This window comes from Emericellopsis atlantica (assembly GCF_019669845.1).
Source record: "Emericellopsis atlantica unplaced genomic scaffold F5Z01scaffold_1, whole genome shotgun sequence".
Classification (NCBI taxonomy): domain Eukaryota; kingdom Fungi; phylum Ascomycota; class Sordariomycetes; order Hypocreales; family Bionectriaceae; genus Emericellopsis; species Emericellopsis atlantica.
In genome coordinates, this window is record NW_025764703.1 from 1,446,780 (window position 1) to 1,473,484 (window position 26,705).

Here is a 26,705-nt window from a genome sequence, read left to right on the forward strand (position 1 = left end):
GCAGGAAGTCGCTTTTTGCTTATGTAATCTCAGAACAAGGGTCTGCCGAGTCGATGTGAGAACAGTGAGATGATGCAGCAATTGTACGTCGAGAGACTTGGATTTTGTCTTGTGTTGCGCTAAAAAAGCTTTTGGTTTCTTTTTTTCAGCCATATATGGTTCTTTCTGGTCTGTCATTCACATGTGACGAAGACGCCAGGAAACCTTCAATACGGGACACTTAAAGCGTTCATATCACCATTACGAACATAACGGGTACATGTAGCTACGCCCGAATGAGGTTGATAGGGTATCACGTAGTATGCGACCTTACATTTCTCCATACGGAGTAGAAGGAAACTTACCATGGCCAACGGCTTCGAAACATGTGAAATGCGTCAGGCCTGGCTGTTGGCAAGCTGCTCACGTGCTTGCTGCGCGCGTCGCTCCAGCCAGGGGAACGGCGGGCGACTCGCAGCGGCGGAAGGCCCCACACCACCTTTAAAACACTGCCGTGCAGGTGACCAGCATCAACGACTTGCGACTGCAGGCAAGCGCTACTACTACCCGCGCTTTCCCTCGCTGCTGATCGCAGCGGATCATCTTCACGGTCCAGTCGAGCTTTCACGCAGCGCCTGGGCGAAGAGTTCTCAGATGCCACCAGCCTCAGAGAAGAGTCACTTATCGTCTGGACTTCTTAAGAAGCGCATGCTCTTTGCATCTTTGAAACCTCACCCTTTCAAGAGCGTTTTCTAATTCTGCCCACCTCTATTATTCGCCCTCCACCCGGGCCTGCTGCTAGCTCCAGTCGTTATTCATCCGCACTTGAGCTCGGCAATGAGTTCAAAGTAACTTGATTATTCCTCTGGATTCATGATTAGCACCGAAACTTTTCTTTCTGCACAATAGATCCTCAAGCGGCCTCTTACATCATTGTTCTCTCGCTTTCTTCGCCCACAAACGCACGCACGCTCATCACATCTTCACGCCATCTCGATACCACTCTCATGATATTACAACATCCAGCAACGCGCATGACCATAGTGAAGGGCTTGCTGTCCTAGGCTCACTTCCTATCATCTTCCCTTCATTCGGCGGATCAGGGCGTTCAAGACGGATGCTTCGGCGCCTCACACTGGAACCATGGCGACGAATGGTACGCCAAACACCACCACTACCACCACCACAGCCCAGTCCCGAGCATCATCAGCACCAGTCGCGACTCAAGATCATGCGGTTCCAACCAAAAAATCTACCTTTACCTACTCAAACTCATCACCACTTCACAGCTACACTCTGAATGCTCTAATGGACGCTGACATTGCAGGCCAACCCAAGCCGCCATCATGGAATCCGGCCGCTCTGCTTCAACCGAATCGCAACCTAGCAGCGTCCTCACAGCGAGGCACTCCATCGGACTTGCCTACAGCACAGGCAGGCGGCGCATGGTTCACACAGCAAGCCAATGCCAACGGCTCCCAGCATTTCCAATTCGAAAACCCTAACGAGACAACATCCGGAGCCTCGACGCCTTCATACAGCTCTGAGTCTGCTCACCCAAGCGCATTTACAGGTCCTGGCAACTGGATCGAGAAGGTACACAATGTTCAGGATCGCACAGAGGTCTCTGAATCCAAACGTCGCAAGGTTGATTCGGAAGATTCGCCAGGTCGAAGCAAAATCGCCATGCGAAACGCCAGTGGCAGTGGCGCACTAGGTCAAGCTCTCAAGGACGCAGACGCGGATTCGAACGCCGGGGCCCTTCCACAGACAGCCACTGTTGATTTGACAGACGGTAGGCTTACGACGCATCAACACTGTTCCAAGCGTAGACTAACATGAGAAGGGAATGATGAAGATGTTATCACCATCGGCGATCCTGGCGACGATGAAGTCTGTTACGGCTTGCTCAAGTGTACGCTCAACTGTACGGTGGCACCATCGTCCAAGTTTGGTGCACAGAGCACATGGGGGCCGAACTACCAGCCAGTCATCAAAGTCGTTTTGAAGCGAGTCATGGCTGACAAGACAACTCGTATCCAAGTCTACGACTACACGCGGGTGACTATTGGCCATGTGGACCCAAAAAGCGCCTCTGCTCTCTCCCCTTTGCTCGATGCGAACATCTACCTGCGGACCGAATGTCGCCTTCCACCGCAGCCCAAGGCACCAGGATCAGAGCCAGGGAAACCTGTGTCTCATGCATTCAAGTTGGATGTCACTCTCTACGGCAAGATCAAGTATGCGAAAAGTGTTGGTAATTGGCTTGAGAAACAGGAGCAGCGCCTGAACGCACCTACCATGGTACAGAAAGGCATACGTGTGTACAATCCGCACGTTCTGTTCCCTAAAAGGGGTCCACTCCCTGTGCAGAATAGAAGCCTTGGCTCAGCACAGGGCACATCGTCTTACGGTGCTGCCACCGTCCGTACGGTTGAGGAAGTCAAGGCAGATGTTATGGGTGTTTTTGATCGCATGACAAAAAGCGAGGATCTCCCATTGGCGGAACCTGGTGATTGCATCGTTACACCCTTGCTCACGCATCAGAAGCAGGGTCTCTGGTTTATGCAGGCTCGCGAGGAACCTTACTATTCATCGCCTGTGCGAGCAGTACAGGGCGACCACCGGGATCACGACAAGTGGATGAAAGACCGCGAGAACATGATCCCCTCCCTGTGGAAGAAGGACCATACGGCATCCGGCGAAACGAGGTACTTCAACATCATTACCCAAACAGAACAACGCCAACCTCCGCCCGAGACTTTGGGCGGCATTCTCGCCGATGTAATGGGCTTGGGCAAAACCCTCAGCATACTCTCACTTATCTCCAGTTCTTTTCCTGCAGCAGAACAATGGGCTGCGACACCCGTTGCTCAACCGGCACCAGCGGACAGCAAAGCCAACAAACAGGATGCTGTCACGCCGAAGCCATCCCTCGACTTGGTAAAGCTGACGGTGAACGCGAAGACCACCCTATTGATCTGCCCTTTGAGCACCATCACCAATTGGGAGGAGCAGATCAAGCAGCACACGAAGGAAAATAGCATTTCCTACTATATCTATCACGGCGCGAACCGCATTCGGGATGTGAAGAAGCTTGTTCAGTATGATATTATTCTTACAACGTACGGGTCCGTTGCTAGCGAGCTCCGTCAGCGCCACCAAGGTCGTGGTGGATCGTACCCTTTGGAACATATTGGATGGTTCAGAATCGTGCTTGACGAAGCGCACATGATTCGGGAGAAGAACACCTTGAACTTCAAGTCAGCTGTCCGTCTCCATGCCCAAAGGCGATGGGCAGTAACAGGCACGCCTGTGCAGAATCGCCTCGACGACCTTGGCTCTTTACTGGCTTTTGTTCGCTTGCATCCATTCGAACATCGCTTGAAGTTCAACCGTTACATTCTCGAACCGTTCAAGGCTGCTGACAAGGAGGTCGTCCCTCGGCTGCGCGCACTGGTCGATACCGTCACCATCCGTCGCTTGAAGGACAAGGTCCCGCTCCCTCCTCGTACTGATTTGATTGTCAGGCTTGACTTTTCTCCCGATGAGAAGAAGCTGCACGACACGTTCAAGAGCTATGCCAAAAAGCGTGTCGATGCTTTGACGAGCGAGGCGGGTGCTGCCGGAGGGGCCAAACTCCCCCAGAATACTTATATTCACGTTCTCAAGTCCATCCTCATGATGCGACTTGTCTGCGCGCATGGCAAAGATCTTCTGAACGAATCTGACTTCCGCCGCGTTCAAGGTGTCTCTGCTGACACGGCCATTAATCTGGATGACGAGCCCGACATTGATGCCGCGACGCTACAGCTGAAGCAACAGCATGACAATTTCGCACTGCTGCAGCAATCGAATGGCGATAATTGCATGGTTTGCCAGAAAAAGATAGGCGCCAGCGACGAAGACGAAGTGGACGATGATGGGCTTGACGACATTATGGGATACATGACAACCTGCCTCCACGTCATTTGCGCAAACTGCGCCGGAGACTACGTTCCGCGCTTCAAGGCTCACGTCCAGCGTAGCCGCGGATCGTGTCTCACTTGCTATGCGCCCACATCGCCTGAGCTTGTACCGCTCCCTCGATCACTCGTCGAGGCTGAGCACACGGGCGACGCCAGCTCGGATGAGAAGCAAGAGGTTGAGGCGTTCAAAAACTACATGGGTCCTCACACAAAAACCAGAGCTCTCGTGGAGGATCTTTTGAAGTCCAAGGCGCACAGCGAAGCCCATCCTGAAGAGGCACCGCTCAAGTCCGTGGTCTTCTCCGGCTGGACACGCCATCTTGATCTGATTGAGATGGCCCTCAAGCCTGCTGGCATCAAATTCGTCAGGCTGGACGGCCGCATGACACGCCCTGCTCGCAGCGCGGCCATCAAGCAGTTTCGCGAAGACGACTCGGTTCATGTCATCATCATTTCGATCAGTGCCGGAGGCTTGGGACTGAACTTGGTGACGGGCAACACCGCCTACGTAATGGAACCGCAGTTCAATCCTGCCGCTGAAGCACAGGCTATCGACCGTGTCCATCGTCTGGGTCAGAAGCGCCCCGTCCGCACTGTCAAGTACATTATGAACCACAGTTTTGAGGAAGACATGCTGGCTTTGCAGGACAAGAAGAAGCAGCTCGCGAGCCTTGCTGTCGACCGAAAGGACAAGTCCGAGGCCCAGAAGACGAGACTCGAAGACCTCAAGATTCTTTTCAAGTAAGGAAAGGCATTCACGACTAATGAGAAAACGGAGCGTACATGGAGGGGCGTCGGTTCGGTACAGATATTGGATTCGGGTTATTTTATCGTTTTACACTTCCGGTCAGAAGAATAGCTGGGGCAAAGAATTGGGAGCATACAGTCGGCTAGCAGACAAGGACACGACGCTCAGCCATATTGATAGGTAGCATATGATTTCTGTTTGGGTCCCAGGTTTGATTGGGATGATCATGGACCTTAATGGGAGCCTTGGCAGCGGTGGTAGACGCGAGAGACGAGCTTCTATACGAACGTAGCGAGACTCCATAATACACACTATCACGAAGAAAGGACCGGCAAGCACAGATCTGTTCATCATTCATCATTGATATACTGGTATCTCAATCAACAGCAGGGCTCATCGCAGAGGCTCCTTACCCGTCTTCGTCATGCTTCAACCCCGTATACTTAGTTCCCTGGTTCGCAGTACTTAACCTTGCACAGAGACTCAACAACGCCACCGTCTCGGTCGCAGCGTAGTGATTCAATGCATCTAGCAGGATCTGCAGATGTCTACTAAAATTGACCTCCCACTTGGCGATCATGTCGACGAGGTTGTCTACCCTTGCCTCGTCGGCGGGACCTGCCGAGGCCGTGGAAGTATCGGCGACTGACGAGGACGAGGCACGAGCGGCGGCCGCTTTCGTGGCCTGGAAACGGTTCCACTGATCCGTGGTCATTGTGCTTGGTTTGTTTGCCGCTGAGAGGTCTGGGTCAGCCTTCTCAAGTTCGCGCGTGAGCCAGTTTGTGTAGGCCGCAAAGATGGTGCACGTTTGCATGAGCTTGGAGTGGATCTGGAGCGATGGTCAGCAGTGTCTATGCGTTTTCCGCCGCGAGGAGATGAAGACTCACCCGAAGGAGATTGCTGTTGGTCAGCATGCATTCCTTTAAGCAGGTATCGAGAAAGTCCACATGATCCTGCATCAGTTCATCCACTGTGCGCATGAATCCGCCTGGCTTCCTCTCGGGCCCGTCGTCTTTGCTGCTCAACCTCGACATGAACTTGGTCCAATTTGGTTCAATGACCTCTGCCGTGCAGAAGTACAAGAGCTGCTGGACAAAGACTAGCATGCGAGCGCGCAGTGTCCACACTCGGCGCTTCCAGATCTCAAGTGCCCTGTTAGAGCCCTTGTGGCCCCAGCTGACACCCCGTGTCTGTACTTGCCAAGTGGTCGACAGTTGTGATTCGAGGTAACGCAATGAAAGGAGGTAGCGGAAAAGGGCCTGGTATCGCCAGACCGTCTTCCGACTGATCACGAGTGACACGGGGAAGGGGACCGCATAGTCAAGCTGTAGCGACGTGAATCCGGTAGCGTTCTTGTCGTTCTCCATCGGTTGGTTGGCGAGGGGTTGCAGGGCCTCGCCTTGCTCGATGCCGGTGATGTTAACGACTCTTTGCAGGGATTTTGTGAGGGTGATCTCGTTCATTTCGACCTTGACATCCTCCTTGAAAGGGTCGAGAGACACGATTGTGCCGGGTTGCCGGAGGACTAGGTCAAGAAGCGACTGCAGTTTGGTCGTGTTCACCTTTTGCACCGGTTTCCGCAATTCCGATGCACTCAGCTCCAGAAAGTGGTTGAAGTAGTCAGAAGGGTCCAAGAAGAAGTAATGCTTCATGGACTGTAGACGAGCAGGTAGTGAGTGCGTCGTCAGGAGCATTCGCAATAATGATTCGTTGGCGTGCGCATACGCATTGTTGACATTCTCGAGAAACCTGGGGTCGTCAAAGGATGTAGGTACGTCTTGAACCACCTTGCTGACGTCGACGCCGCCGCATTCACGCACCACATTCAGGTACTTGCCGGCCAGGAGCACCCTCTCCTTGACGCTTTCGAGCTGTGGCGGGACATCGCTGTCTCGCATCGTGTACCTTCTCTCCCAATACTCGTCCGTGTAGTCTTGCTCCAGCCGCTCTCTTTTGATGCTCTTCTGCTCCTTGATGAGAAACTCGGAATGGGGATCGCTGATGCCGCCATGATGCAGCCACTCGTTGAGCATCGCCATGTAGGGTCTGCTGGCATCACAGAGCAGGGTCGTGAGCAGCGCCCGCGCTGCTGGGTCTCCCGACATTGTTTCCAACCGTTTGGTAATGAGACCAATCGCGGCACCGCCTTTGCAGATTTTCTTGCCGGTCATGTTCCCTGGCACCAGCTCGCCACCATCTCTCAAGTTCTCCAGGATATTATCATAGTCATCGGCGTCGTCGTCATCAGAGTCGTCGCTTTCTTCGTCTAGTAGCGCATTGCGCTTCAATACTTCATGTGCCAGGGCGTACAGCTGATACATCATCTGCTGTGTTGAGGTGGTTTGGATGTTGAGCACGTGTACAGTAAATGTGTCACTCGTGAGAAACTGCGTCTCAAGTTGCGCGATCATGACTAGGTAATCCTGCAGCAACTTCCGTATCGATGCACACAGGGCATGGCTGACGGAACCGAACTCTTCCCTGCTTTGGACGTCCACGAACGTCTCGAGTGCCGAGTAATACGTCGCCATCTTGAGCATGCTCTGTGTCAGATCGTGCAAGCTTGGGTCGAGTCCCGGGGCAATCTTGAAGGACGGTCCTGTCAGCCGGTCTCTCTCCTCTTCGGGGTTGTAGCCCTTTGCGAAACGGATGTATTGTCCCTCAAAACCCATGAAAACGAACAACAGGTCTTCGACGATGGCGGCCTCTTGTACTTCCAGACTCAGCTCATGGATCGGTCGAGGCTGTGGCGCTTGCGGTACAGTTGACCCCAAGGGAGGTATTGACTTGCGAGAGGCGAGAGGTGCTGTTGTGTGTGGCAGCAGGGTGACCTCTGGGTTCCATGGTGCCTGCGATGTCGCCCTTGGACGAGCGTCGGGCAGCTTCTGCTTGGGCGCATCTGATTGTCTCTTCTCCTGTGGCGCGCTACGCCGCTCTTCTGCTTCCCGACTCTGGGTCTTCGGTACCAGTCTCTGTACTCGCGTCTCCAAGGTCCTCTCTGTGACCCTTTTCTCCTCGTGCCTCCGTTCTTGGGGTGTCCTACTCACCGGCCGGCCTGAAGCCGACCTCTTGTGAGATGTCGAGGCATAGTGACTACCTGGTGGCGGCTGTGGCGAAGACGGTTTGGTGGTGCTGTGCGCATTCGGTCTCATGTCGCTTCTGTAGCTGTTGCTGTGCGCTGCGACGCGCGGGCGTCCACCGTCTTCGTGTCGAGAGTTCGCGTGGCTCGATGTTCTCGCTGGGCCAGAGGACATAGTGACTCACTACATGGGAGGCAGTTTGCCCTGCAGCTTCTCGTGCCACTGCTCGGGCGTTGTAGTGTGACAATTCGCGTTGTTACGGCTTATTCCATCTTCAACGGTTGGGCATAGATTCATCGTGGGGTTTGACGGTGCCTGCCAAGCACCCCTGCCAGTGACGCGACCCGTAAATGCGTAGTCCGACTGTATTAGTGGAGCTCCCTCCCCCCGCCACGGCGAGACGCGATGGGATTCAGCGACCGCGTTTGCGCTGCGGACTATTGGTAAAAGCGCCCGCCGACAGTCCCCTCGGGCGGCTGGTACGTACCCTTGGAGATCTGCTCCCATGGACCAATCATAGAGCTTCACGGACTTCAAGGCCGCTAACGTACCCCCCATACGTGCCTAATAGCCCTCCAAGCCGATTGACGTCGTCCTAAGCTTCAGCAAACGTTCCAACTCCAAGCCATACCTGACGAGGCATCCGCTTTGCGCTCTCCCCAAAGCTTCACAATTCTCTCTTTACCCAGCAACATAGCCATTACGAGCTCTACGAGAGCACCAAGCCGCCAAGATGTTTATGGCCAGGTCAGAATATGGTCAGTCGGTCGAGCCAACATCCATCCCACTTCAGGTCACCAGGAGCTAACCACACCTCCAGATCGGGGTATCAACACCTTCTCCCCAGAAGGCCGTCTCTTCCAGGTCGAATACTCCCTAGAGGCTATCAAGCTCGGCTCGACGGCGATCGGTGTCGCCACATCTGAGGGTGTGATCCTGGGCGTCGAGAAGCGTGTCACCTCCACCTTGCTCGAAACATCCTCGGTCGAGAAGATCGTCGAGATCGACCGCCACATTGGCTGCGCCATGTCTGGCCTCCAGGCTGACGCCCGCTCCATGGTCGAGCACGCCCGCGTCGAGTGCCAGAGCCACTCGTTCAACTACAACGAGCCCTTGGGCGTGGAGAGCACGACGCAGGCCATCTGCGACTTGGCCCTGCGGTTCGGCGAGGGTGCCGAGGGCGAGGAGACGATTATGAGCAGACCGTTCGGTGTGGCTCTGCTCATTGCCGGCCACGACGAGAACGGGCCTCAGTTGTTCCATGCGGAGCCAAGCGGGACGTTCTATCGCTACGATGCCAAAGCTATTGGCTCTGGATCGGAGGGTGCACAGGCGGAGCTGCAAAACGAATACCACAAGGTGCGTAGAATCTACCTTACCAAAGAGGCCTGCCGAAACGAATGCTGACGCGAGAACAGTCCCTTACTCTCGAGGATGCTGAGACCCTGGTCCTCAAAACCCTGAAGCAGGTCATGGAGGAAAAGCTCGACCACAAAAACGTGCAGTTGGCAAGCGTCACCAAGGACAAGGGCTTCAGGATATACACAGACGAGGAGATGGCTGAGGTTGTGGAGCGGCTACCCGCCAATTGAGGTCAATCATCAAATGGACAAGATCACGGTCAGAACGTGCCGTTGCACTAGACGCCTTGCGTATCTCGTCCGCGGTCGCAATGGAGGCCACACTTACTTACAATGTAACCTTAATGATGATGACCTTGAATGAGAGAGAACGCCCCTCACAAGGCCGCGCTGGCGGCGAGATGAAACTTTCAACTAATTGCCAGTCTATCCATTCTATCCAAAGATGCTACTCTGCATCGACAATATTCCCATGCCCATGGCGACTACCGGCTGCCGTGGAACACGTCATCCGTCAGCTCAAGATGGTTAAAGTCAGACTCTATTCCAAGTAACCCCACGGCATAGTGCGCCCTCTCCGTCATGGGCAGAGCAATATTCCCGGCGCCTGTTCCCTCCGCCAAGGAGCTATCGCGCAACTCTTGGAGTCTGCGGTCAAGACGTCTCGCAGATACCCATACTGACTCTGGCGGCTGGTCCTCTGGCGTCAATCTTGTGTACGGAGGCCCGCGCCCCAGCTCCGCCGCCTTAATCCAGCCAGACTCGCAGCCATTTGCAATCTGGCGTGCCGACTGCCAGCCTGTCAAGCGGGTGATTTCGTGCATTCTCTTGACGACCCATCGTCGTTGCTGTGCATCTTGATACTGCAGGTCCCGTGAGCGCTGTGCCTGGGTCGGAAGAAGGTCAGATGGCTTACCTGTACAGCCGCGTAGAAGAGACAGAATGCGCTCTCAATGTAGGCAGCTGCTAAAGCGTTGTGGAGTTTGTCCATGGTCGAGCTTTCTCCCGAGAGGCCTGCTGCGATGCGTCCAATCTCCTGCGCATAGTAGCCCGTCTGCTTCGCCGCCAAACCGACAGATTGAAGCGCAGTAGGTGGCATGTCTGGGTGGCCGCGGTATAGGTGGATCATGCCCATATTGTAGTTCATCCAGATGCCAGCAACAGAGAACGTACGGTACTGCTTCGATGGTCCAAACGGTGTTGGCCGATTGTCCGCAAACTCCGCCGACAGTGGGCAAAAGTCCCTTCCCAAGTACTTCTCGAAAGCACCGAAAGCATGGCAAATATCCTGCCACTCTTGCAATGCCGTGTTGTAGCTCGCGTGCGCATCGTCCACATCGTGCGCATCCTTGCGGGGATCGACTTGAGGGTTATCGAAACCTCGCGGTGCCCTGAAGGGACCTTGCGTGGGCAACATCCCTGAAAAGGGAGGTGAAGGGGTGTCTGTGGGAGGAGAGTTTCTGGCACGACTAGCCGCCCTTTTCCGAGCCATGTCGCGGGAGGCAAAGTCTGCTAGTCGTCCAAGCAGCAGAAGAAGGTGATCATATGTGCCGTATCTATGGTAATAGCATTAGCGCAAGCCTCCGTCTCGACTAGAGTAGGGAAACTTACATGCTGGCCATGGAGGAGGCTGGGGCTCGAGGGGAACACTGGGTCCAGTGGCGGTAGTCCATGCTGCTCATGTTAGCCGCATGCGAGTAATCCAGGGACTGGGCGAGGTTACAAGAGCTTCGTTCCGCTTAGCATGCATTGGTAGACGTCCATCTTGCAGTACCACCAGAATAAGTCTACGATGGTCTCGAAAGTCTCTATGTCTCTTGCTGTGGGCGGCACTCCTTTATCGAGGACGACAACTTCGGGGTCGAGATTGTAGTGGCTTGCTGTGATTTTAGCGCCCGTGATCGTGGTCAGCAAGTCGTAGTTTAGGTCAAAGTCAGCCTCCAGGTCAGTGTTCAGCCAGTTCATCATCCGCCGCTGTTGAAGGTGTTGCTGGCGTTTGAATGGGAGGCATCGTCTTGCCATGGCTAGTAGAGGCATCTCTGCGAAGATCATGCGTGCTCCGTACAGATGACTGGTCCACTTTGTATGCTCGGAGCTCCAGACCTCAAAATATGCCAGAAGCAGTATAGCCGCAAGGATTGCTGGTTGGCGTCTTTTGTGGTCCAGTGTGACATTCTTGGCCACGCGGCGGAGTGCAAGATGGTAGTGCCTATGTGCAGCTGTTGGCGGGCAGGCCTGAAGCTTGGCTATCTGCAGACTGGCCATGGCTAGTATAGCGTGAAGTAGTGCTGGATGCTGAAAGGACATCAAGGGAACCGTGACTACTGAGTGTCAGAGTATCAGTGCTAGGCGAAGCAGGGTCGGAAGACTCACATTCCCAAATGCTGTTTCCCGTTTCAGGAGATGTCCATTGGCGCTCTTGGGGATCGAAAGCATGCCGCTCGTATAGAGACATTGTCGGTCCAGTGATGCGCATGAAATGCTCGAAAAGCTGTCTTTTTGCGTCGTCTCGCAACTCGGTTGCGTGTGGCGATCTCATGTACTCGCCCAATGCAGTACTTTGTGCATAATCAGTGTAGAATCTTGCTCTGTTGATCATCTGACAGCGGTTCGGTGCTTGTACATGGGATTGCACGACCTGAAGAGGCCATCGCTCTCCGTTCGGCGACTCGTTTCCAGAGTCATCTTCATCGCTGACTGGTAGGACGGATGGTTGATGTCGAGTTTCGGCATGATTCGGCAAAGTGTGAGACGGTCCCGATGAGCCAGTCGAGGAGTCTGGGGCTGTCTGCGAAGAACTGAAAAGTTCCTGTTCAGCTGACTCAACTGGAAGAGATAGTTGAAGAGCTACATCTGCCGGGTACTCAGGGACTGGACCTTGAAAACCTTGCTCCTGTATCTGTCCGTCCGGGGCAGTAATAGCAGTCACCATTCGCGGATCGAGACCTGAAGGAGGAAGACCATACTCGGAGAACTGCTGTGGCAAAGCAGTGGCATAGCCAAGGCCATCAGACTGGGCTGCTTGGTAGTTGGAGGCGTTGGGCCGGGGAGCTATCGTCTGAAGTCGTCCATTGGGGCCAGAGCGCATGTGGGGAGCGATCATCTGCATGGGATCGCCGACGTTATACGCACCGTAGGGACCCCAGGGACTAGCTCCCAATGGGTGTGCGCCGACGCTGTCTGTCTTCCATGCGTACTTGGCGTTATACCCTTCGCAGTGACGTTTGGACTTTAAACAGTTGTTGCAAATCGGTCGTCCTTCGTCGCACTTGATTCGTCGTTTGCGGCAGGCTGTGAGAGATATCAGATATCAGTCCTCCGTCTGAATCGAACGAGCCTTACTAAGACATCCGGTCTTGGTTCGTTTTCGAACCTTCCCGCTGCCACTCATCTGTTCTCCTCCTTCCTCTCCCCCTCCCCCGCCTAGGCCTAGCGAAGTACTAGCATCAGGCTGAACATCGGCCGTGCTATGGAGGGTTCCCTCCGGTAGCTCCATGGTTCGCGAAGGCAGCACAAGCTAGCAGTCGTACGCGAAAACAGGCCTCGACAAGGAGGACCGTATCATGCTGGTAGATGGCCAGCAGATCGGTGAGCGTGAATCCGACCAAGTCTGGGGGCTCGGATCCGTAATGTCTGCTGTGAGTCTTTCCTCTAGCAATGCCACCGATCACACGGGCGAGGTGTCCAGGGATACGAGACTGGTGGTGCCTCTGTGCACAGGTTACGTTTGGTTGTAGAAAGGGTGAGATCAAAGGCGCACTTGAGTAAGGTAGGTCGTGACTGACAGCTAGCTAGACACGATCATCGCAGTCAGCTTAGTTCGTTCGACATGGCGCGAGGAGCGTCGTGGGAGTGGGAAAGGTGGACGTAGAATGCTCCTGAATATACCTCGAAGCCAAGCACTCGTCCGCGAGCGATGATGGGTTGTCGGGGACGGGTAGTGAAAAATGATTGTGTTACTCGACCGGCAACGAGAGCGAACATGCAACGTAGTCAAGCATGGGCATCCTGTCGACAGTCGAGACAGTCGGAGTGCGACAGCAACACGTGCCTTTCGTGTGCAATCTCCCGCTTCTTCCAGTCCTTCTCCCGGATGGCGTGGGGTAGGTGCTTTGCTCGTTCAAGCGATTGCATGTCCAATCTGATTGGCCTATGTAACTTGGGTTCTCCAGGGGCAGCCGTGGGACAAGTAATGAAAAGGAGTTCCTCACATCGTCAGCGATGAGTCGGTGGATAGAGTGGTGAGGCCGCGAGCAGGCGCGGAAGATGGATGAGCGTGCCTGATAGCTCGAGGTAGGACCGGCAGAGGAAGCAAAGCGAGGTACTTTGGGCTCCCGGCTTGCAGCAGAGGAGGTCACAGTTGATTGTCAACTTGGCATCCAGTCCCTCTTTGCTACTGATGACCGCGCTGCAGCAGATGGTGTATGTAGTTGGGCGGTTTCGGGTCGGAGTCGAGAGACAGCGCTCATTATTGCCTGGTGGTACACTTTGAGCACCTACCCTGCGGTATCTTGGCTCAATTACGTAACCCAGCACAAACACCAAAAGTCCAAGTACTATTGCCTTTACGTTGAAGATGATGACAGCGGCATTTGGAGGCTCGACTAATATTCGTATTCAGCTCACGGATGAGGCTTTCGGCATTTGCGTGGCTGGCCACTAGGAGATTTTCTTGCAGGTCATTCCAAGTACGTATGATCTCTAATTAGTGGGGTGGGAGGTCTCGTTGATCTCAGCTCAGCTACGGAGTACAGCCCCAGGCTACACTGAGTGTGGCACCACGGTCCACCAACCTTCTAGGCTTATTCTACCCCTAGTCGCCTTACGCTTCGACTCTGCCGCTTCATCAATGAGCGCCAAGGCCATACGGATTCTTCGTCCACTGTTCTTTGCATGCAGTACGTACGGATACAGTTTGCAAGCATCGCCTTACGCTGTATGCAGCCCGCACCCGCGGATGCAAGACTTCCTTCCATAGCTCCACTGATTGTGAGCAACGTACGACCTAGTACGGCAGTTGACCGTCGGATTCACAAGATGCTGCTGGCCATGCCCGCGTTATCGAGCCTGTCTCGGGTGTCCACATGAATGGTAGGAGACATCGACACACGGCGTTCCATGCGTTCCATGCAACGTAACTTACAGTCACTTCGTACGTGGGCGTCTAGTCTTAGACGCGTCAATTGACTACCCGGGACCCGTCTCCAAACTCTAACGTTATTAGTCTCCCACACCGAGAACGCACGGGCCACACCAGAAAGTTAGATGCCAAAATTTCAGTCACTGTCTTCACCTCACCTCACCTCACCTAGTACTCATTCACCACACCAACAAACAACAAAATGTTCAAGGTTCCAGGGTGGTCCGTCTCGGCGGACAAGCTCAAGCCTCAAACATCGTCGAATGATCTCACAAGTAATTCCGCGCAAGGTCCTTCAGAACCCACAAAGTCGAAAAAACGCAAGAGGCCGGGTCGGAGCCAAGCTGTGACCGCGGACAATGTCGCCGACCTGTTTGAGAGTGTGATTGAGGGCAGGAAAGCCGAGGGCTCAAACGCGGAGAAACCGTCCAAGAAGCAGAAGAAGGACAAGAAGCCCAAGCCAGACGTAGCAGAGGGTGCCAAACCGGCGGCGCAAGGTGGAAGCCCAGGACCCTCACCCGCCACCACAACCAAAATGGAGGAGAAGCCCAAAAAGGACAAGAAGCAGAAGAAGCAGCAGCAGCAGAAGAAGGACGTGGCGGCCCCCGAGGTTGAAGCAGACAAGACCGTCGTCGCGGCCCCAGGACCTCCTCCTCTCCCTCCGGCTCCTGCAAAGCTCACCCCATTGCAAGCGTCCATGCGCCAGAAACTGATCTCTGCCCGATTCCGCCATCTGAACGAGACACTCTACACGCGACCCTCGGCGGAGGCTCTCGCTCTCTTCGCCGAATCGCCAGAAATGTTCGATGAGTACCACGAAGGTTTCCGTCGGCAGGTCACTGTCTGGCCCGAGAACCCCGTGGACAGCTTTCTTGGAGACATCCGCCGACGCGCCAAGGTCAAGCCGCCACGAAAGGGGGATAAGCCACAGGAGGTTGGGCGTCAGGCCCTGCCAAGAACAGAGGGGATATGCACCATTGCAGACCTAGGTTGTGGCGATGCAAGACTGGCCGCAGAGCTGCAGAAAGAGAAGAAGAAGCTCAAGGTGCAGATCAACAGCTACGATCTCCAGAGCCCGAGTCCGCTGGTCACCAAGGCGGACATTGCCAACTTGCCCCTCGAAGACGACTCGGTCAACGTGGCCATCTTCTGCCTCGCGCTGATGGGCACAAACTGGGTCGACTTTATCGAGGAGGCATATCGCATCCTGCACTGGAAGGGCGAGTTGTGGGTCGCCGAAATCAAGAGCCGCTTCGGACCTGTGCGGAACAAGAACGCTCCCGTGACGCACAGCGTGGGCAACCGCAAGAAAATGGCCAAGAAGGCCAAGGCTGGCGAAGAAGAGGGTGCCGGTTTCGAGAACGATCTGGCCGTCGAGGTGGATGGTGAAGATGACCGACGTAGGGAGACGGACGTGTCGGCGTTTGTCGAGGTGCTGCGCAAGAGAGGTTTTGTTCTCCAAGGGGAGAAGCACCAGGCTATCGACCTCTCGAACAAGATGTTTGTCAAAATGCACTTCACAAAGGGCGCCGCGCCGGTCAAGGGTAAGGGCGTCAAGGCCCAGGAGAAGAGGCCCCTGAAGAAGGGCATCACGCCAAAGCGTGATCTCAGCAAGATGGATGAGGACGAGAATGAAGGCGATGAGGCTACAGTCCTCAAACCTTGTGTCTATAAGATTCGATAGAAAGCTGGATGTAAGGGGCGGGCTCCAAGTTCCTACTATATGTTTATAGTGCCCCAAGGCGTGGTAATATACCCCAGGCATCTAATATGACTGCGCCTTGTACCTTTTCTGCAATGAGCCATCCCACATGCCATGTTTATGCTTCTTTGCGCCAGATGACAACACCCTGATACCCTTGCCGTCTATTGAACTCATAGGTCCAGATTGTGGTGCGAGGCTTAGCCGAAGAAGAGGATGCCGGCGGCCATGTCGACATTATCCCCGGAGGCTTGCAACGCCTGAACAGCGCGAGCTCGGTCGGCTCCCATGGAAATGAGTGTCTGTACGTGGGCTTCGGTGACACCAGGCTCAGATGGTCTCGACGCTGCGGCCGGAGCGGACACGGGGGCGGGCGCGGGCGCCGCTGGAGCAGGTACCTGCTGTGGTGGTGCTGCCGGAGGCTCAACCGGGCGACCTGATGACTGTTCGGGTTGTGACGAAGGCGCTGGGAGGATCGCACCGGAGCGTTGGCCGATCTGTGTGCCGCCTGGCCCTGGGGCCGTCGGCTCGCCCTCTACCTGTTCCTCCATGTCCCTAGGGATCTCCGCTTCGCCCAAGAACGGGATGTTCTCGCCTTGAATCACCAAGCAACCCTTCTGGAGGTCGATACAGGCTTGGTATCGCTTGAGCATATCCAACCCCAGCAGCAGCTCCACGGACTTGCCCTCCATGACGGTGAAGCTACAAGGCAGAAACAACTCGCCGATCCGGATCTGGGCAGCGTGCACGCGACCAATGATCTTGGCTGTGCCAACACCGCGGGCCACACCTGCGAACCTCGTATCGATGAGACGGGAGATGCCGCAAGCTTCGGCGCAGTCTGGTGACATGATGGTGGCCTGGGCTCCCGAGTCGACAAGAGCCTTGACCTTGTGTCCGTTCACCTCGACATTAGCATAGAGCAGATGAACACGGCCAAAGACTGAGGAAAGGAGTGTGTTAGTGACACGTTTCTCAAATCTGAATAACCAATAACGGGCGTACCTTCAGGATTATGCTCCATGGCATTCTGGAGGTTCTCCATGACTCGCTCCTGTCGAATCATTTCCTCAATCCGCCTCTGGTTGTCAATGTTGAATGGGTCGTCATTGAGCCTCTCAATCTCCCTCTGTCTTTCTAGGCGCTCCCTCTGCTCCCGGCCGTAGCTGTCACGCAAGATCTGGGCGAAGCGAGCGGGTTCCTCCAAGGCTGCTGCCAGCTCCGGGTTCTGGCTTTGCACTTGCTGGCGCATTGCAGGGTTGCCCAGCACTTGCAATCGAATCATCTCGGGATCAGGCTGGGCCTGTCCGCCCTGGGGTGGGCGTGGCTGCTGGGGTTGTCGAGCTGCAGCTGGCTGGGCTGGAACGCCTGTGCTGCCTCGCATGTCCCGTACGTGGACCGCCAACATCTCGCCATCCGCAATCTCGAGCTGCTCCAGCGTTTTCGAGTTGTCGGAGAGGAGCTTTCCGTTGTGGTAGATGTGCTGCGAGAGCGGCGCGACCTTGCTTTCGGCGTGGATGGATTCGCGGAGTGTTTCGACCGTCATTTCGGGGAAGACCTCCAGGGTGATGAGGTTGTCATCTTCGCCCTCCCGGAGGTTGTATATATTGAGTGTGATGCGCCTGGAGTTCGTCAGTACTCGAGTTGCCAAGGACTGCGCCAGATCCTACATTGTGGTATGCAAAGAGCCGAGGCTGCAATAGTCGAGCAAGTGGCACAGCAAACAAAAACAGACTGGAGGCACCCGCTGGAAGATGTGGAAAAGAGAAAGGATGGTGAGTGTGCGATCAAACAAGCTCCAGGGCGTCACAAGCGCGATCCGCCCACGGGGTCTCAGGCTGGAGGCTATGCTACGCTACCTTACCAATGAACACGTAGCAACAACCAACGCTGAGAGCCTTTTGATTGACTGTTTGTCCCAAGTGCTCTAACTCGTCAACTCTCGGGCGCGTCTGATCGAAATGATTATCATTAGGTCACGTTTGCGATAAGTCCGCACGTTGCTAACTCATCAAGCTCCAGCCTTCAGGCAGCTTCAGCGCTGACGCAATGCCCCGCTATGACCAGTCCAACAAAACTGAGGCGAGATCAAATGCACACCAGACACGATGCGTCCAGTCTCTTGAAGAGATGAAATATCGAAGGAGGAGAATTCTCGAAATCGACTGACTCATTCTGCGGTGCCTAGTACCTAAGGTACCGTACCTGTACCTGCGGTGCGACTCGAAGCATGGCATGTGATCAAGCAGTACAACACACAAACACGCCAACTCTGAGAACTGTAATTCTTTGTATTCATTTTTTGGCTGAACGGGGCGCACGAGCGCTCAGTCTGAAGCCCTGTACTTGGCCCGGTACTCCTCGGTCCTTTTGAGATCCTCCTCCGATGCCACCGACGGCATGCCCTTGATCACATCATCCAGCGTGATGATGGAAAAGATTGGGATGCCGTATTCCTTGCGAAGCTCGCCTGCTGCGCTAGGTCCAGGCTTCGAGTCATCCCCATCGGCGGCAGGGAGCTTCTCCTGACGGTCCAGGGCGACGACAATGGCGACAACCTTGCCGCCTTCCTTTTCAATCTTCTCAATAGCCTCCCTCTTGGCGGTGCCGGCCGTGATGACATCGTCCACGATCAGGATCCTCTTGCCCTTGAGTGAAGCACCGACAATGTTGCCGCCTTCGCCGTGGTCTTTGGCCTCCTTGCGGTCAAATGAGTAGGAGATGGTGTCCAGGTTGGCAGGCTCAATCTCGCCGAGCTTGACTGTGATGGAGGACGCGAGCGGGATACCCTTGTACGCGGGGCCGAAGACAATATCAAACTCAAGACCGTCCTCCTTCTGCGCATTGATGATGGCGTGTGCAAAGGCGTCGGAGATGGCACCTGCTAGGCGCGCTGTGTGGAATAGGCCTGCATTGAAGAAGTATGGCGAGATTCGCTTCGATTTGAGCTCAAAGTTGCCAAACTTGAGAATGCCCCCCGCGGTGCACACTTCAAGGAACTTCTGCTTGTACTCGGGGAGTTGAGAGGCCATGGTTGTTGCAGCTTTGTTCGGTAGGTGAATCTGGCTCTTATCTGGTAGGAAATGTTCTTGCAGCTTGGATATATCACGCAACGCGATTCTTTCCGTGATAAATTCTTACCTTAGAGTGGCATCAATCACGACGGCCGATCAGTGGATGGTGGGCCTGGCGGGGTGACTGCAGCGGCCCAGCCTGAAGGTCCCTTGGGGTCCATAGAAAAAAGTTTATCGATAAGCCGTTCCAGCAAATGCCCACCTTTTGCATTGGGAAAAAAATTGACCGCCTTCCAGTTCGCCGCCGCCCGCAGATAGTGATTGATCCTGCTCCCCAACTCTCAACTCTTTTTGCTGGGTTGTCGTTCGTCCTTCTTTTCTGCGAGCATTCAATCGACGGTTCACCAGAAAACTCGCCCATCATGAAGACCACATGGAAGGACATCCCTCCGGTGCCTACCCAGCAGGAGTTCCTCGACATTGTCCTCAGCAGGACACAGCGCAAGCTGCCCACGCAGATTCGCGCTGGCTTCAAAATTAGCAGAATCCGAGGTAAGACACCACCAGCAAATGCACACCACCCAGGCCTCCAACTGACATCGCGCAGCCTTCTACACCCGAAAGGTCAAGTTCACCCAAGAGACCTTTTCCGAGAAGTTTGGCGCCATCCTCGAGAGTTTCCCTCGCCTCCAGGACATCCACCCGTTCCACAAGGATCTCCTCAATACCCTATACGATGCCGACCATTTCAAGATCGCTCTCGGTCAGCTGTCGACAGCCAAGAACCTGATCGAGACCATCTCCCGCGACTACGTGCGCCTCATCAAGTATGCGCAATCCTTGTTCCAGTGCAAGCAACTCAAGAGGGCTGCCCTCGGTCGTATGGCCACTATCATCAAGCGACTCAAAGACTCCCTCATGTACCTCGACCAGGTTCGCCAGCATTTGGGTCGTCTACCGTCGATTGACCCTAACACCCGCACACTCCTGATTTGCGGCTACCCCAATGTCGGAAAGTCGAGTTTCCTCCGCAGCGTCACTCGCGCCGATGTTGATGTTCAGCCATACGCCTTCACCACCAAGAGTCTGTTTGTGGGTCATTTCGACTACAAATACCTGCGATTCCAGGCCATCGATACCCCTGGTATCCTCGATCACCCCCTGGAGGAGATGAACACCATCGAGATGCAGAGTATCACGGCCATTGCCCATCTGAGGTCCGCCATCATGTACTTTATGGACTTGTCCGAGCAGTGCGGCTACAGCGTAAAGGACCAGATCCAGCTCTTCCGCAGCATCAAGCCCTTGTTTGCGAACAAGCTCGTCTTCCTTGTCATCAACAAGATCGACGTGGTCCGCCCTGAGGACCTTGACATTGAGACCCAGGAGGAAATTCAGGGACTCCTCAAGTCCAATGAAGTTGAACTGCTGCAGCTCTCTTGCAACACGCAGGAGGGTGTCCAGGAGGTGAAGAACGCGGCTTGCGAGCGCTTGATTGCCGATCGTGTCAACCAAAAGCTCAAGGCCGGTACCAACGCCAGCGGCGAGATTGGCGGTCGTCTTGCGGATGTCATGTCTCGTATCCACGTCGCCCAGCCCATGGGTGGTCAGACTCTAGAGCCCTTTATTCCCGAAGGTCTCAAAGACAGGAAGAAGTACGACAAGAGCGATCCCGAGCGCCGCAGGCTCGCCCGCGACGAAGAGGTGGAGAACGGTGGCGCCGGTGTTTTCAGCGTTGACATGCGTGCCGACTGGCAGCTCGCCAACCCCGAGTGGAAGTATGACGCTATCCCTGAACTGCACAATGGCAAGAACGTCTACGACTTCATTGATCCCGATATTGAGGCCAAGTTGGCTGCCCTGGAGGAGGAGGAGGAGCGACTTGAGGCTGAGGGCTTCTACGAATCCGACGAGGACATTGATGACGATGAAGCCGCTGAGATTCTGGCCAAGGCGGAGCAGATTGAGGAGCAGATTGCCCTCACCCGCAACGAGGCTCGCATGAAGAAGCGCCTCAAGAACCAGGCCATTATCCCCCGAAGCCTGCAGAAGAAGAAGCTTTCGGAGCTCGACGATGCTCTCGATCGCCGGGGTATCGACACCGCCGAGATCATGGACCGCACCCGTGCCGAGTCCAGACCCCGTGGTCGCTCCATGTCCCGCAGCCGCCTGGGCACTGAGGCGAGCGATGCCATGGACCTCGATGATAGCGCCCGTGCGCGCGTCCGCTCCATGAGCAGGCCCGCCAGCAGAGCTCCCATCAAGAACCGCAGGGAAGCTGGTACCGCCAACGAGGAGTCAAGGACCAATGCGGAGCGCATTGCCAAGCTGAACCAGAGGAAGATGAACAGGAGCGCCAGGCAGGGTGAGGCCGATAGGCACACCACCGCCTCGATCACAAAGCACTTGGTAAGACCAACCCGAACTCGCAAGGCTGTACAGGAATCATTGACTAACTTGACTGCAGGTTGTCGGCAAGCGTGGCATGGGCAAGACGAATCGTCGTTAGGCTACCACTGCCGCTATCCATTTCTCGTGGCATCCTGGCGGTGTGGTTACGGCGTGCTGGCGTTACAGGCGTGGGGTTTTCCAAAAGTATCCGTGTCAAGCAAGGGCTTGCCTGGATTGATCCTGATTAGATGATACAGAGCGACACGCTCTTGATGATTATGATCTATACAATTGCATTCGTTCCATCATTGCTATGGATGAACCTACAAGCGTTCACTGCTCAGAATTCCACTCGGGCCAGTTCGGTTTTGATATCATTTCATTCTACGCATTAAACTTTCACCGCCTTTCCTCTATTGTTCAACATTGATGCCCTCGCGAAGACCCTCAACCTTGAGCTCCTCTCCAGTGGCGCGGCGGTAGATGTCCTTGACGTCGTCTGTGGTTGTCTCGAAGTGGCTCGTCGCGTCGTAGCTCTTGGAGAGGAAGATGTTGGATTTCGAGCCAGACTCAGTAGGCTCGTAGATGGGGATGGGGGCACCCTGTACAAATTGTCAGAAAGCGTCCGGCATGCCGGGGCTCTGTCACATACCATGAATTGTTCCTCGATCTTTCCGAGACGCTCCAGACCAGGCTGCAGCTCGAGGTGGTGGTTCGACGTGGTCTCGGCAATGGTCGAAACGATGGCGATCCAGTAGTCCTTGGGGCAAACGTTGTGCGCGGCCGAGACGCAGGCGATGTAGATATCTGTAATGTTAATATGATCTTGGTAGTTAGAGGGACCCATCACGTACCGTTCTTGCGGCCAACCTGCGACTGGGGAATTATCAGCTGAGCCGAGTCACTGTCGTTGGTGCCGGCCAGCGGGTGCTTCAGAATGCAGATGGCGCGCAGGACGTGGCCAACGACCTTGGCTTGACCAGGGAAGTAGGAAGGATCGGCGATGATCATGCCAGCCTTGGTCTCGAACTTCATCTCGTCCATGCCTGTCATGGTAGCCTTGATGCCCACGGCCTTGTCGCCGTCGTACTTGATCTCGTCGACATCGGTGTTAAGCATGTAGGTACCACCGTAGATGGCTGAGAGACGGGCAAACCCCTGAGGCAGCTCTCCGAGGCCGTAGAGAGGATAGATGTAAGGAGACTTGCCGTAGCGGGCAACGGAGTTTCCATACAGGCGGATGCGCTCAATGGCCTCGGGTGCCTTGCCCTTGGCGGTGATGAACTCGTCGGTTTGGTACAAAGCCATGGCATGGCCAATAAAGTCCTTGGTGCTGTTCTCCAGGCCAAACTTGTCGAATACATCCTTCATGGTGCAGTTGTTGATATCGAGACCTAACCCACATTAGCCATAGCTCTTCTTTGATGTCCGCTCTACTGTCCTACCCTTGTGTGTCGACGAATCCTTGGGGTCAAAGGTGCCAACCCATTCAATGAACGACTTCATGCGGCGCTTTTCGAAGATTCCCATCAGGGGCGATTTCAGCGCCTCGCCAGCATCCGAAGGCACCTTGGCCACAGTGGCCTTGGGGCCGGATCCTTGCTGGACGTAGCTACCGGCAACCTGCTTGAACTCGAGGTAACGGGTGACGTCGGTGGAGACCAAGATGTTGGTGAGCTCGCCAGAAGACATGAGGAACTTGGGGACCAGGTCGATGTTCCAGTCATTAAGGCGGCCGTATTTCTTCCATGGCTCCTCGCCCTCCGAGTAGTTGCCGTACTTCTTGAAGAGCTATTCTTGTGGTCAGGCAATGTTCGGTCGGCTGGCAGCAGCATTTGGATATCATACCGTCTCGAGGTTGACAGAAGCGGCCTCACTGCGGTCTGGTTAGCTGGCGATTTCGTAGTAGGGGTCCTGGAGCTTTCATACCCGCCGTAGTGCGCGTTGCGGTCGATGTGGAGGACCTTCTTGCCCTTGACACTGAGCACACTTTACAAGATCATCGTTAGTGCTTTGAATGACAGTCTTCAAGTATCGTGCATTGTCTTACCCAGACAGGATACACTCGGTCAGGCCTGGAAGAAGGACGTCAGTACGGAATTCCTCTCCAGAATGGCGGCTTTGGCCGCTGCCCCGCGTGGAGATGGCAAGCAGCCAGAAGAAGGTAGGTCGAGAGGCTCACCAGTGCCTAGCACCACAACATCGTATTCGGGTGCGATCTCATCCATGATGGGCGTTTGAAATTATCTTCGGCTGATGTACAGTAGCAAAGTGCAACAGCTAAGGTAAGGTACAGGTCGAGGAGGTCAGTCGGTGGGTTGAAAGCGGGAGCTGCTCCAAGGCGGGGTTCAACAAGGCCTGGCCTCCACTGGGATTGTCATGGTGACAGGAGCTAAAATGGTCGGTGAGCAAATGCCAGGTACCTGCAGTGGCAAGGACTGGGTCTCGGGCTACCTGGAACCTTAGGCATTCATTAGCCATACTGGTGAAGCTCAAGCAACATGTCCATATTGATTTCTAGTCGATGATCATCTCGCAGACCTTAGTGCTGTTTGTCTAGGACTGCCATGTGTGATTCTTGGCCTCACATCTAGCTCTAGACAGGATGCGAGCCTTATACATGTAGAATTCAAACCTTGGAGGTGCGTACGTACTTGGACTCTACAGACCAATTCATGAATTGCATCCATCAATGGCCGGTCACAAAAGTATGCATGTCGTGTACCTTGAGATGGTGCTGCAGTGAATCTCGGGCAAGCATGCTTCGCTTATGTGCTACATGACGTGGTTCCCGGAACTCGTCGCGGTATGTAATTAATACAAACAATTATACAGAAGCTTGGCGTCGGTCCTTATTTTTGAGCTCCTCGACCGACGCAATGTCTTCGTCGATTCATCATGACTGCAGCTTTTTCTCGGCTTTGGTCTCTTCCTTTGCCGGGTCGTCAAACTCAGGAGCATCGGGGAGAGTGTCTTTCTTCCCTGCCCAGGCGTCCTCATTGGCTTCAAACTCATCGACATACGACCCCGGGTTGTACGCTGAGCCATCGACGGCTTGTAGATCTATTTCGGGGTCGGTGGCTGCTACCGCCTGGGCATCCTCCCAGGTGTAGTAACGTTCTGTGAGCACGGCCTTGATATTGCGCATTGTCGCTTGGACCTGCAACGCAGATTAGTCCCGGATTCAAACAAAACGAATTGCTAGGGCGGTCTAACCGTGAGATCGCGTTGTTCCAATTCCGACTGACCAAAGCCAAGCTTGGACCTCTTCAGTTCTTTGATGCTCGTAGAGAGCATGTTGCGCTCTCGGCAGCACTGCCACCAAAGCTTGTGCAAATCTTCCCATCCTTTGCGCCTCAACTCCTCGGCTGTCCATGATCGTCCATATTTCTCGGTTTCTTCTGGGGTCATGAGGCATGTCCCCGGCTGTGGGAAGAACCCCCAGAGACCATGGTCCTTGTCCACCTCGACTTTGGGCGTGAATTCTCTCGGGCGCGGTAACGGAATGTCAGACATGGACAATGGCTCGCGGGGTCCGGATCGATAGATTGAAGACACGCCGCGGTTCGGGTTGTTGTCGCGGTTTGTCGCACGTCGCTTGCGTTTACAAAGATGTGCCGATGTAGAGAAACGGGCGGTAGATTGCGATGTGAGCGAAGGTGTAGCTAGCGAGCGGCCTGTCGACTGTGCGACACGGCCGGCTGTATGCCACAAACTCGATGGGTTCGCCATTGCGATGTGGTGACGACTGGCAGCCTTTGACGTCTAGGTCGTCGCGTGCTTCTCCTGTGACATTTGGCGAGAAAAGTTACCATGTCGGGCTTGGAATCAACCAATCATGTAGCCTGAAAGCACGGCGTCGGCACTACATGGGCCCGGCTAGACGACGCCTGATCATGTGACTTTAGGAAGTGAATGTGTGCAATGATTGCTCGCACAGCCATGTGCTCATTCGCAATAACATTAGGATCAATCAGCTCCTACACTTTAGTGCCCTGGCTGGCTTCTGTTGCTTCGATGTCGATTTTCGTGCAAAGCGCTACTTGTTCTTGTGTGGCTACAGGTCTGTTGTGTTTGCTGAATCTCCTTGCTTACCCTGCACACTGTGGTGGCAACTTCTTCCCAGATCGTCTCGTCGCCAAGAAGAGCTGCATTATGATCAAACAACATGCGCGATACGCGGGTATGTTTGACATTTGGCTTTGGAGAGTGTTCTGGCGCAAAAGTGTTCCGGCTTGAAGCTCGCAATGCGGAAGCTGAGGTAAAGTACCTGGATTTATGAACGTCAACCACCGCCTGCCTCACTTCATTTTTGCTCAAGCAAGGTGGTTGTAAAGTCTATGGTAAGGTACCTTGTAGGAACATGAAGCGAAATCGGCAAGCAAAACAAGAGCCGAACCAGCCGCACAATACGTACCTATAATACAATCGCAAGTGACCCTGTCAAAAGCTACATTATCTGAATGCAACCGACGGATGCATCAGTGCTGGCACTTGGCAGCCAAGGACGCACGTACAGAGTACGTCAGAGTTGGCGTGGGGGACAGTAGGGTTAAATACCTACAACCATTTACCCTTTGCGCGGCAAAGGTTTTCCCTCACAAGATCAATTGACAACGACACCATTGCAACCTGGAGTTCGAGGAACGCATGAGTATCACACGCCGCGATAACTCATCAGGGCAGTGACGAGTCTTGCACGAGAGACTGTCGCTTTGTCCATGTTTCAAAGCCTCAACATCGACCAAAGGCTTTTATGGAACTCAAGAGCCGCCCACACCACCATCTCGAGCGCGATGGAGACTGAAGAACGTCTAGAAGGAGCGGATCCTAAACTCCATCAATGCTTGATCCGAGATCCGAACGGGGTCTCGCGGTCGGTACCCACGACTCCATCAAGACCAGTGGATATTCAGGCACATTATCCAAATAACCTTGACGTGTTGACGGCTATATATGCACGCGGCACGTCGACATCAACAAAGATGCAACTTGAGTCTTGCGCAGCGCAAGCTTCACGCACCAACAGGTTGAACGAGGAGTTCGAATGGCTCTAGGGTGATTATTGCCGCGGAACAGTCGCGCCGGAAAGCACTCCCAAAACTGCACGGTCCGTTTGATTGCCCGCGCGCGACTTGCCGACACTTTTCGCCATATTCGTGCCTCTCGTGTCTTTTCCCGGACACATGACACACTGACAAATGGCGTGTATAATTAAACCGCGCATCGTACGGAGGACGAGTTCAAAAGTTATGCGTTGACGCTAAAGGCGCTAAGTCTGCATGTCGTTTAAATCCAGCTAGCTTTGGTGCAAATCCTACG

At 54.6% G+C, this 26,705-nt stretch overlaps 11 protein-coding genes across 11 annotated transcripts; 5 read left to right on the forward strand and 6 right to left on the reverse strand.

Moving 5' to 3' along the window:
• Window positions 1-1,287: 1,287 nt before the first annotated feature.
• F5Z01DRAFT_679008 (SNF2 family DNA-dependent ATPase) lies at window positions 1,288-4,692 on the forward strand (the record flags this gene model as incomplete). The annotated part of the gene is made up of 2 exons (XM_046265489.1): window positions 1,288-1,774; window positions 1,826-4,692. The coding sequence occupies 2 exons, from the start codon at window positions 1,288-1,290 to the stop codon at window positions 4,690-4,692; spliced, it is 3,354 nt and encodes a 1,117-aa protein (XP_046123221.1).
• Window positions 4,693-5,025: 333 nt separating this feature from the next.
• Window positions 5,026-8,128, reverse strand: F5Z01DRAFT_642799 (Spc98 family-domain-containing protein). Its single transcript, XM_046262671.1, has 2 exons — window positions 5,583-8,128; window positions 5,026-5,524 (listed from the first exon to the last, which is right to left on the reverse strand). Exons 1-2 carry the CDS (start codon window positions 7,947-7,949, stop codon window positions 5,105-5,107), a joined length of 2,787 nt encoding a protein of 928 aa, XP_046123222.1. The 5' UTR covers window positions 7,950-8,128; the 3' UTR covers window positions 5,026-5,104.
• A 53-nt stretch (window positions 8,129-8,181) lies between these two features.
• F5Z01DRAFT_642801 (proteasome component PUP2) lies at window positions 8,182-9,529 on the forward strand. The gene is made up of 3 exons (XM_046262672.1): window positions 8,182-8,533; window positions 8,596-9,134; window positions 9,194-9,529. Exons 1-3 carry the CDS (start codon window positions 8,509-8,511, stop codon window positions 9,365-9,367), a joined length of 738 nt encoding a protein of 245 aa, XP_046123223.1. The 5' UTR covers window positions 8,182-8,508; the 3' UTR covers window positions 9,368-9,529.
• F5Z01DRAFT_35747 (uncharacterized protein) lies at window positions 9,175-12,768 on the reverse strand. The gene is made up of 6 exons (XM_046259279.1): window positions 12,479-12,768; window positions 11,510-12,427; window positions 10,860-11,457; window positions 10,748-10,810; window positions 10,053-10,692; window positions 9,175-9,999 (listed from the first exon to the last, which is right to left on the reverse strand). The coding sequence occupies exons 1-6, from the start codon at window positions 12,630-12,632 to the stop codon at window positions 9,622-9,624; spliced, it is 2,751 nt and encodes a 916-aa protein (XP_046123224.1). The 5' UTR covers window positions 12,633-12,768; the 3' UTR covers window positions 9,175-9,621.
• A 1,527-nt stretch (window positions 12,769-14,295) lies between these two features.
• On the forward strand, window positions 14,296-16,314 carry F5Z01DRAFT_36092 (methyltransferase-domain-containing protein). Its single transcript, XM_046259296.1, has one exon. It carries the CDS (start codon window positions 14,479-14,481, stop codon window positions 15,958-15,960), a length of 1,482 nt encoding a protein of 493 aa, XP_046123225.1. The 5' UTR covers window positions 14,296-14,478; the 3' UTR covers window positions 15,961-16,314.
• Window positions 16,070-17,977, reverse strand: F5Z01DRAFT_36058 (uncharacterized protein). The gene is made up of 4 exons (XM_046259293.1): window positions 17,649-17,977; window positions 16,984-17,600; window positions 16,869-16,921; window positions 16,070-16,541 (listed from the first exon to the last, which is right to left on the reverse strand). Coding segments are annotated over exons 1-4 (1,035 nt in total). The 5' UTR covers window positions 17,651-17,977; the 3' UTR covers window positions 16,070-16,178.
• A 328-nt stretch (window positions 17,978-18,305) lies between these two features.
• Window positions 18,306-19,010, reverse strand: F5Z01DRAFT_614130 (orotate phosphoribosyltransferase; the record flags this gene model as incomplete). Its single annotated transcript, XM_046260801.1, has 1 exon — window positions 18,306-19,010. One exon carries the CDS (start codon window positions 19,008-19,010, stop codon window positions 18,306-18,308), a length of 705 nt encoding a protein of 234 aa, XP_046123227.1.
• A 243-nt stretch (window positions 19,011-19,253) lies between these two features.
• On the forward strand, window positions 19,254-21,501 carry F5Z01DRAFT_741041 (P-loop containing nucleoside triphosphate hydrolase protein; the record flags this gene model as incomplete). Its single annotated transcript, XM_046266854.1, has 3 exons — window positions 19,254-19,544; window positions 19,600-21,401; window positions 21,460-21,501. Exons 1-3 carry the CDS (start codon window positions 19,415-19,417, stop codon window positions 21,499-21,501), a joined length of 1,974 nt encoding a protein of 657 aa, XP_046123228.1. The 5' UTR covers window positions 19,254-19,414.
• Window positions 21,502-21,715: 214 nt separating this feature from the next.
• Window positions 21,716-23,611, reverse strand: F5Z01DRAFT_685451 (GDP dissociation inhibitor; the record flags this gene model as incomplete). Its single annotated transcript, XM_046265963.1, has 8 exons — window positions 21,716-21,985; window positions 22,036-22,190; window positions 22,238-22,777; window positions 22,829-23,174; window positions 23,232-23,259; window positions 23,313-23,372; window positions 23,434-23,458; window positions 23,566-23,611. The coding sequence occupies 8 exons, from the start codon at window positions 23,609-23,611 to the stop codon at window positions 21,797-21,799; spliced, it is 1,389 nt and encodes a 462-aa protein (XP_046123229.1). The 3' UTR covers window positions 21,716-21,796.
• Window positions 23,612-24,279: 668 nt separating this feature from the next.
• F5Z01DRAFT_632375 (mitochondrial 39-S ribosomal protein L47 (MRP-L47)-domain-containing protein) lies at window positions 24,280-25,115 on the reverse strand (the record flags this gene model as incomplete). The annotated part of the gene is made up of 2 exons (XM_046261855.1): window positions 24,280-24,543; window positions 24,600-25,115. The coding sequence occupies 2 exons, from the start codon at window positions 25,113-25,115 to the stop codon at window positions 24,280-24,282; spliced, it is 780 nt and encodes a 259-aa protein (XP_046123230.1).
• Window positions 25,116-25,182: 67 nt separating this feature from the next.
• On the forward strand, window positions 25,183-25,900 carry F5Z01DRAFT_642822 (uncharacterized protein). Its single transcript, XM_046262673.1, has one exon. The coding sequence runs from the start codon at window positions 25,299-25,301 to the stop codon at window positions 25,620-25,622; it is 324 nt and encodes a 107-aa protein (XP_046123231.1). The 5' UTR covers window positions 25,183-25,298; the 3' UTR covers window positions 25,623-25,900.
• Window positions 25,901-26,705: the final 805 nt, after the last annotated feature.

Excerpts from the sequence above, each read along its gene's own strand:
- F5Z01DRAFT_642801 (XM_046262672.1), top strand. The coding sequence starts at position 8,509 with ATGTTTATGGCCAGGTCAGAATATG. Across the intron at positions 8,534-8,595 it reads TATGGCCAGGTCAGAATATG|ATCGGGGTATCAACACCTTC; the intron begins GTCAGTCGGTCG and ends CCACACCTCCAG. Across the intron at positions 9,135-9,193 it reads TGCAAAACGAATACCACAAG|TCCCTTACTCTCGAGGATGC; the intron begins GTGCGTAGAATC and ends ACGCGAGAACAG.
- F5Z01DRAFT_642822 (XM_046262673.1), top strand. The coding sequence starts at position 25,299 with ATGTGTGCAATGATTGCTCGCACAGCCATGTGCTCATTCGCAATAACA.
- F5Z01DRAFT_35747 (XM_046259279.1), bottom strand. The coding sequence starts at position 12,632 with ATGGAGCTACCGGAGGGAACCCTCCATAGCACGGCCGATGTTCAGCCT. Across the intron at positions 12,428-12,478 it reads AACCAAGACCGGATGTCTTA|CCTGCCGCAAACGACGAATC; the intron begins GTAAGGCTCGTT and ends TATCTCTCACAG. Across the intron at positions 10,000-10,052 it reads TCTTCTACGCGGCTGTACAG|TATCAAGATGCACAGCAACG; the intron begins GTAAGCCATCTG and ends CGGGACCTGCAG.
- F5Z01DRAFT_36058 (XM_046259293.1), bottom strand. Across the intron at positions 16,922-16,983 it reads CATGGAGCATAATCCTGAAG|TCTTTGGCCGTGTTCATCTG; the intron begins GTACGCCCGTTA and ends TCCTTTCCTCAG. Across the intron at positions 16,542-16,868 it reads TCGAGGTGAACGGACACAAG|ATCCCTAGGGACATGGAGGA; the intron begins GTCAAGGCTCTT and ends GGCGAAGCGGAG.
- F5Z01DRAFT_36092 (XM_046259296.1), top strand. The coding sequence starts at position 14,479 with ATGTTCAAGGTTCCAGGGTGGTCCGTCTCGGCGGACAAGCTCAAGCCT.
- F5Z01DRAFT_642799 (XM_046262671.1), bottom strand. The coding sequence starts at position 7,949 with ATGTCCTCTGGCCCAGCGAGAACATCGAGCCACGCGAACTCTCGACAC. Across the intron at positions 5,525-5,582 it reads CCAACAGCAATCTCCTTCGG|ATCCACTCCAAGCTCATGCA; the intron begins GTGAGTCTTCAT and ends CCATCGCTCCAG.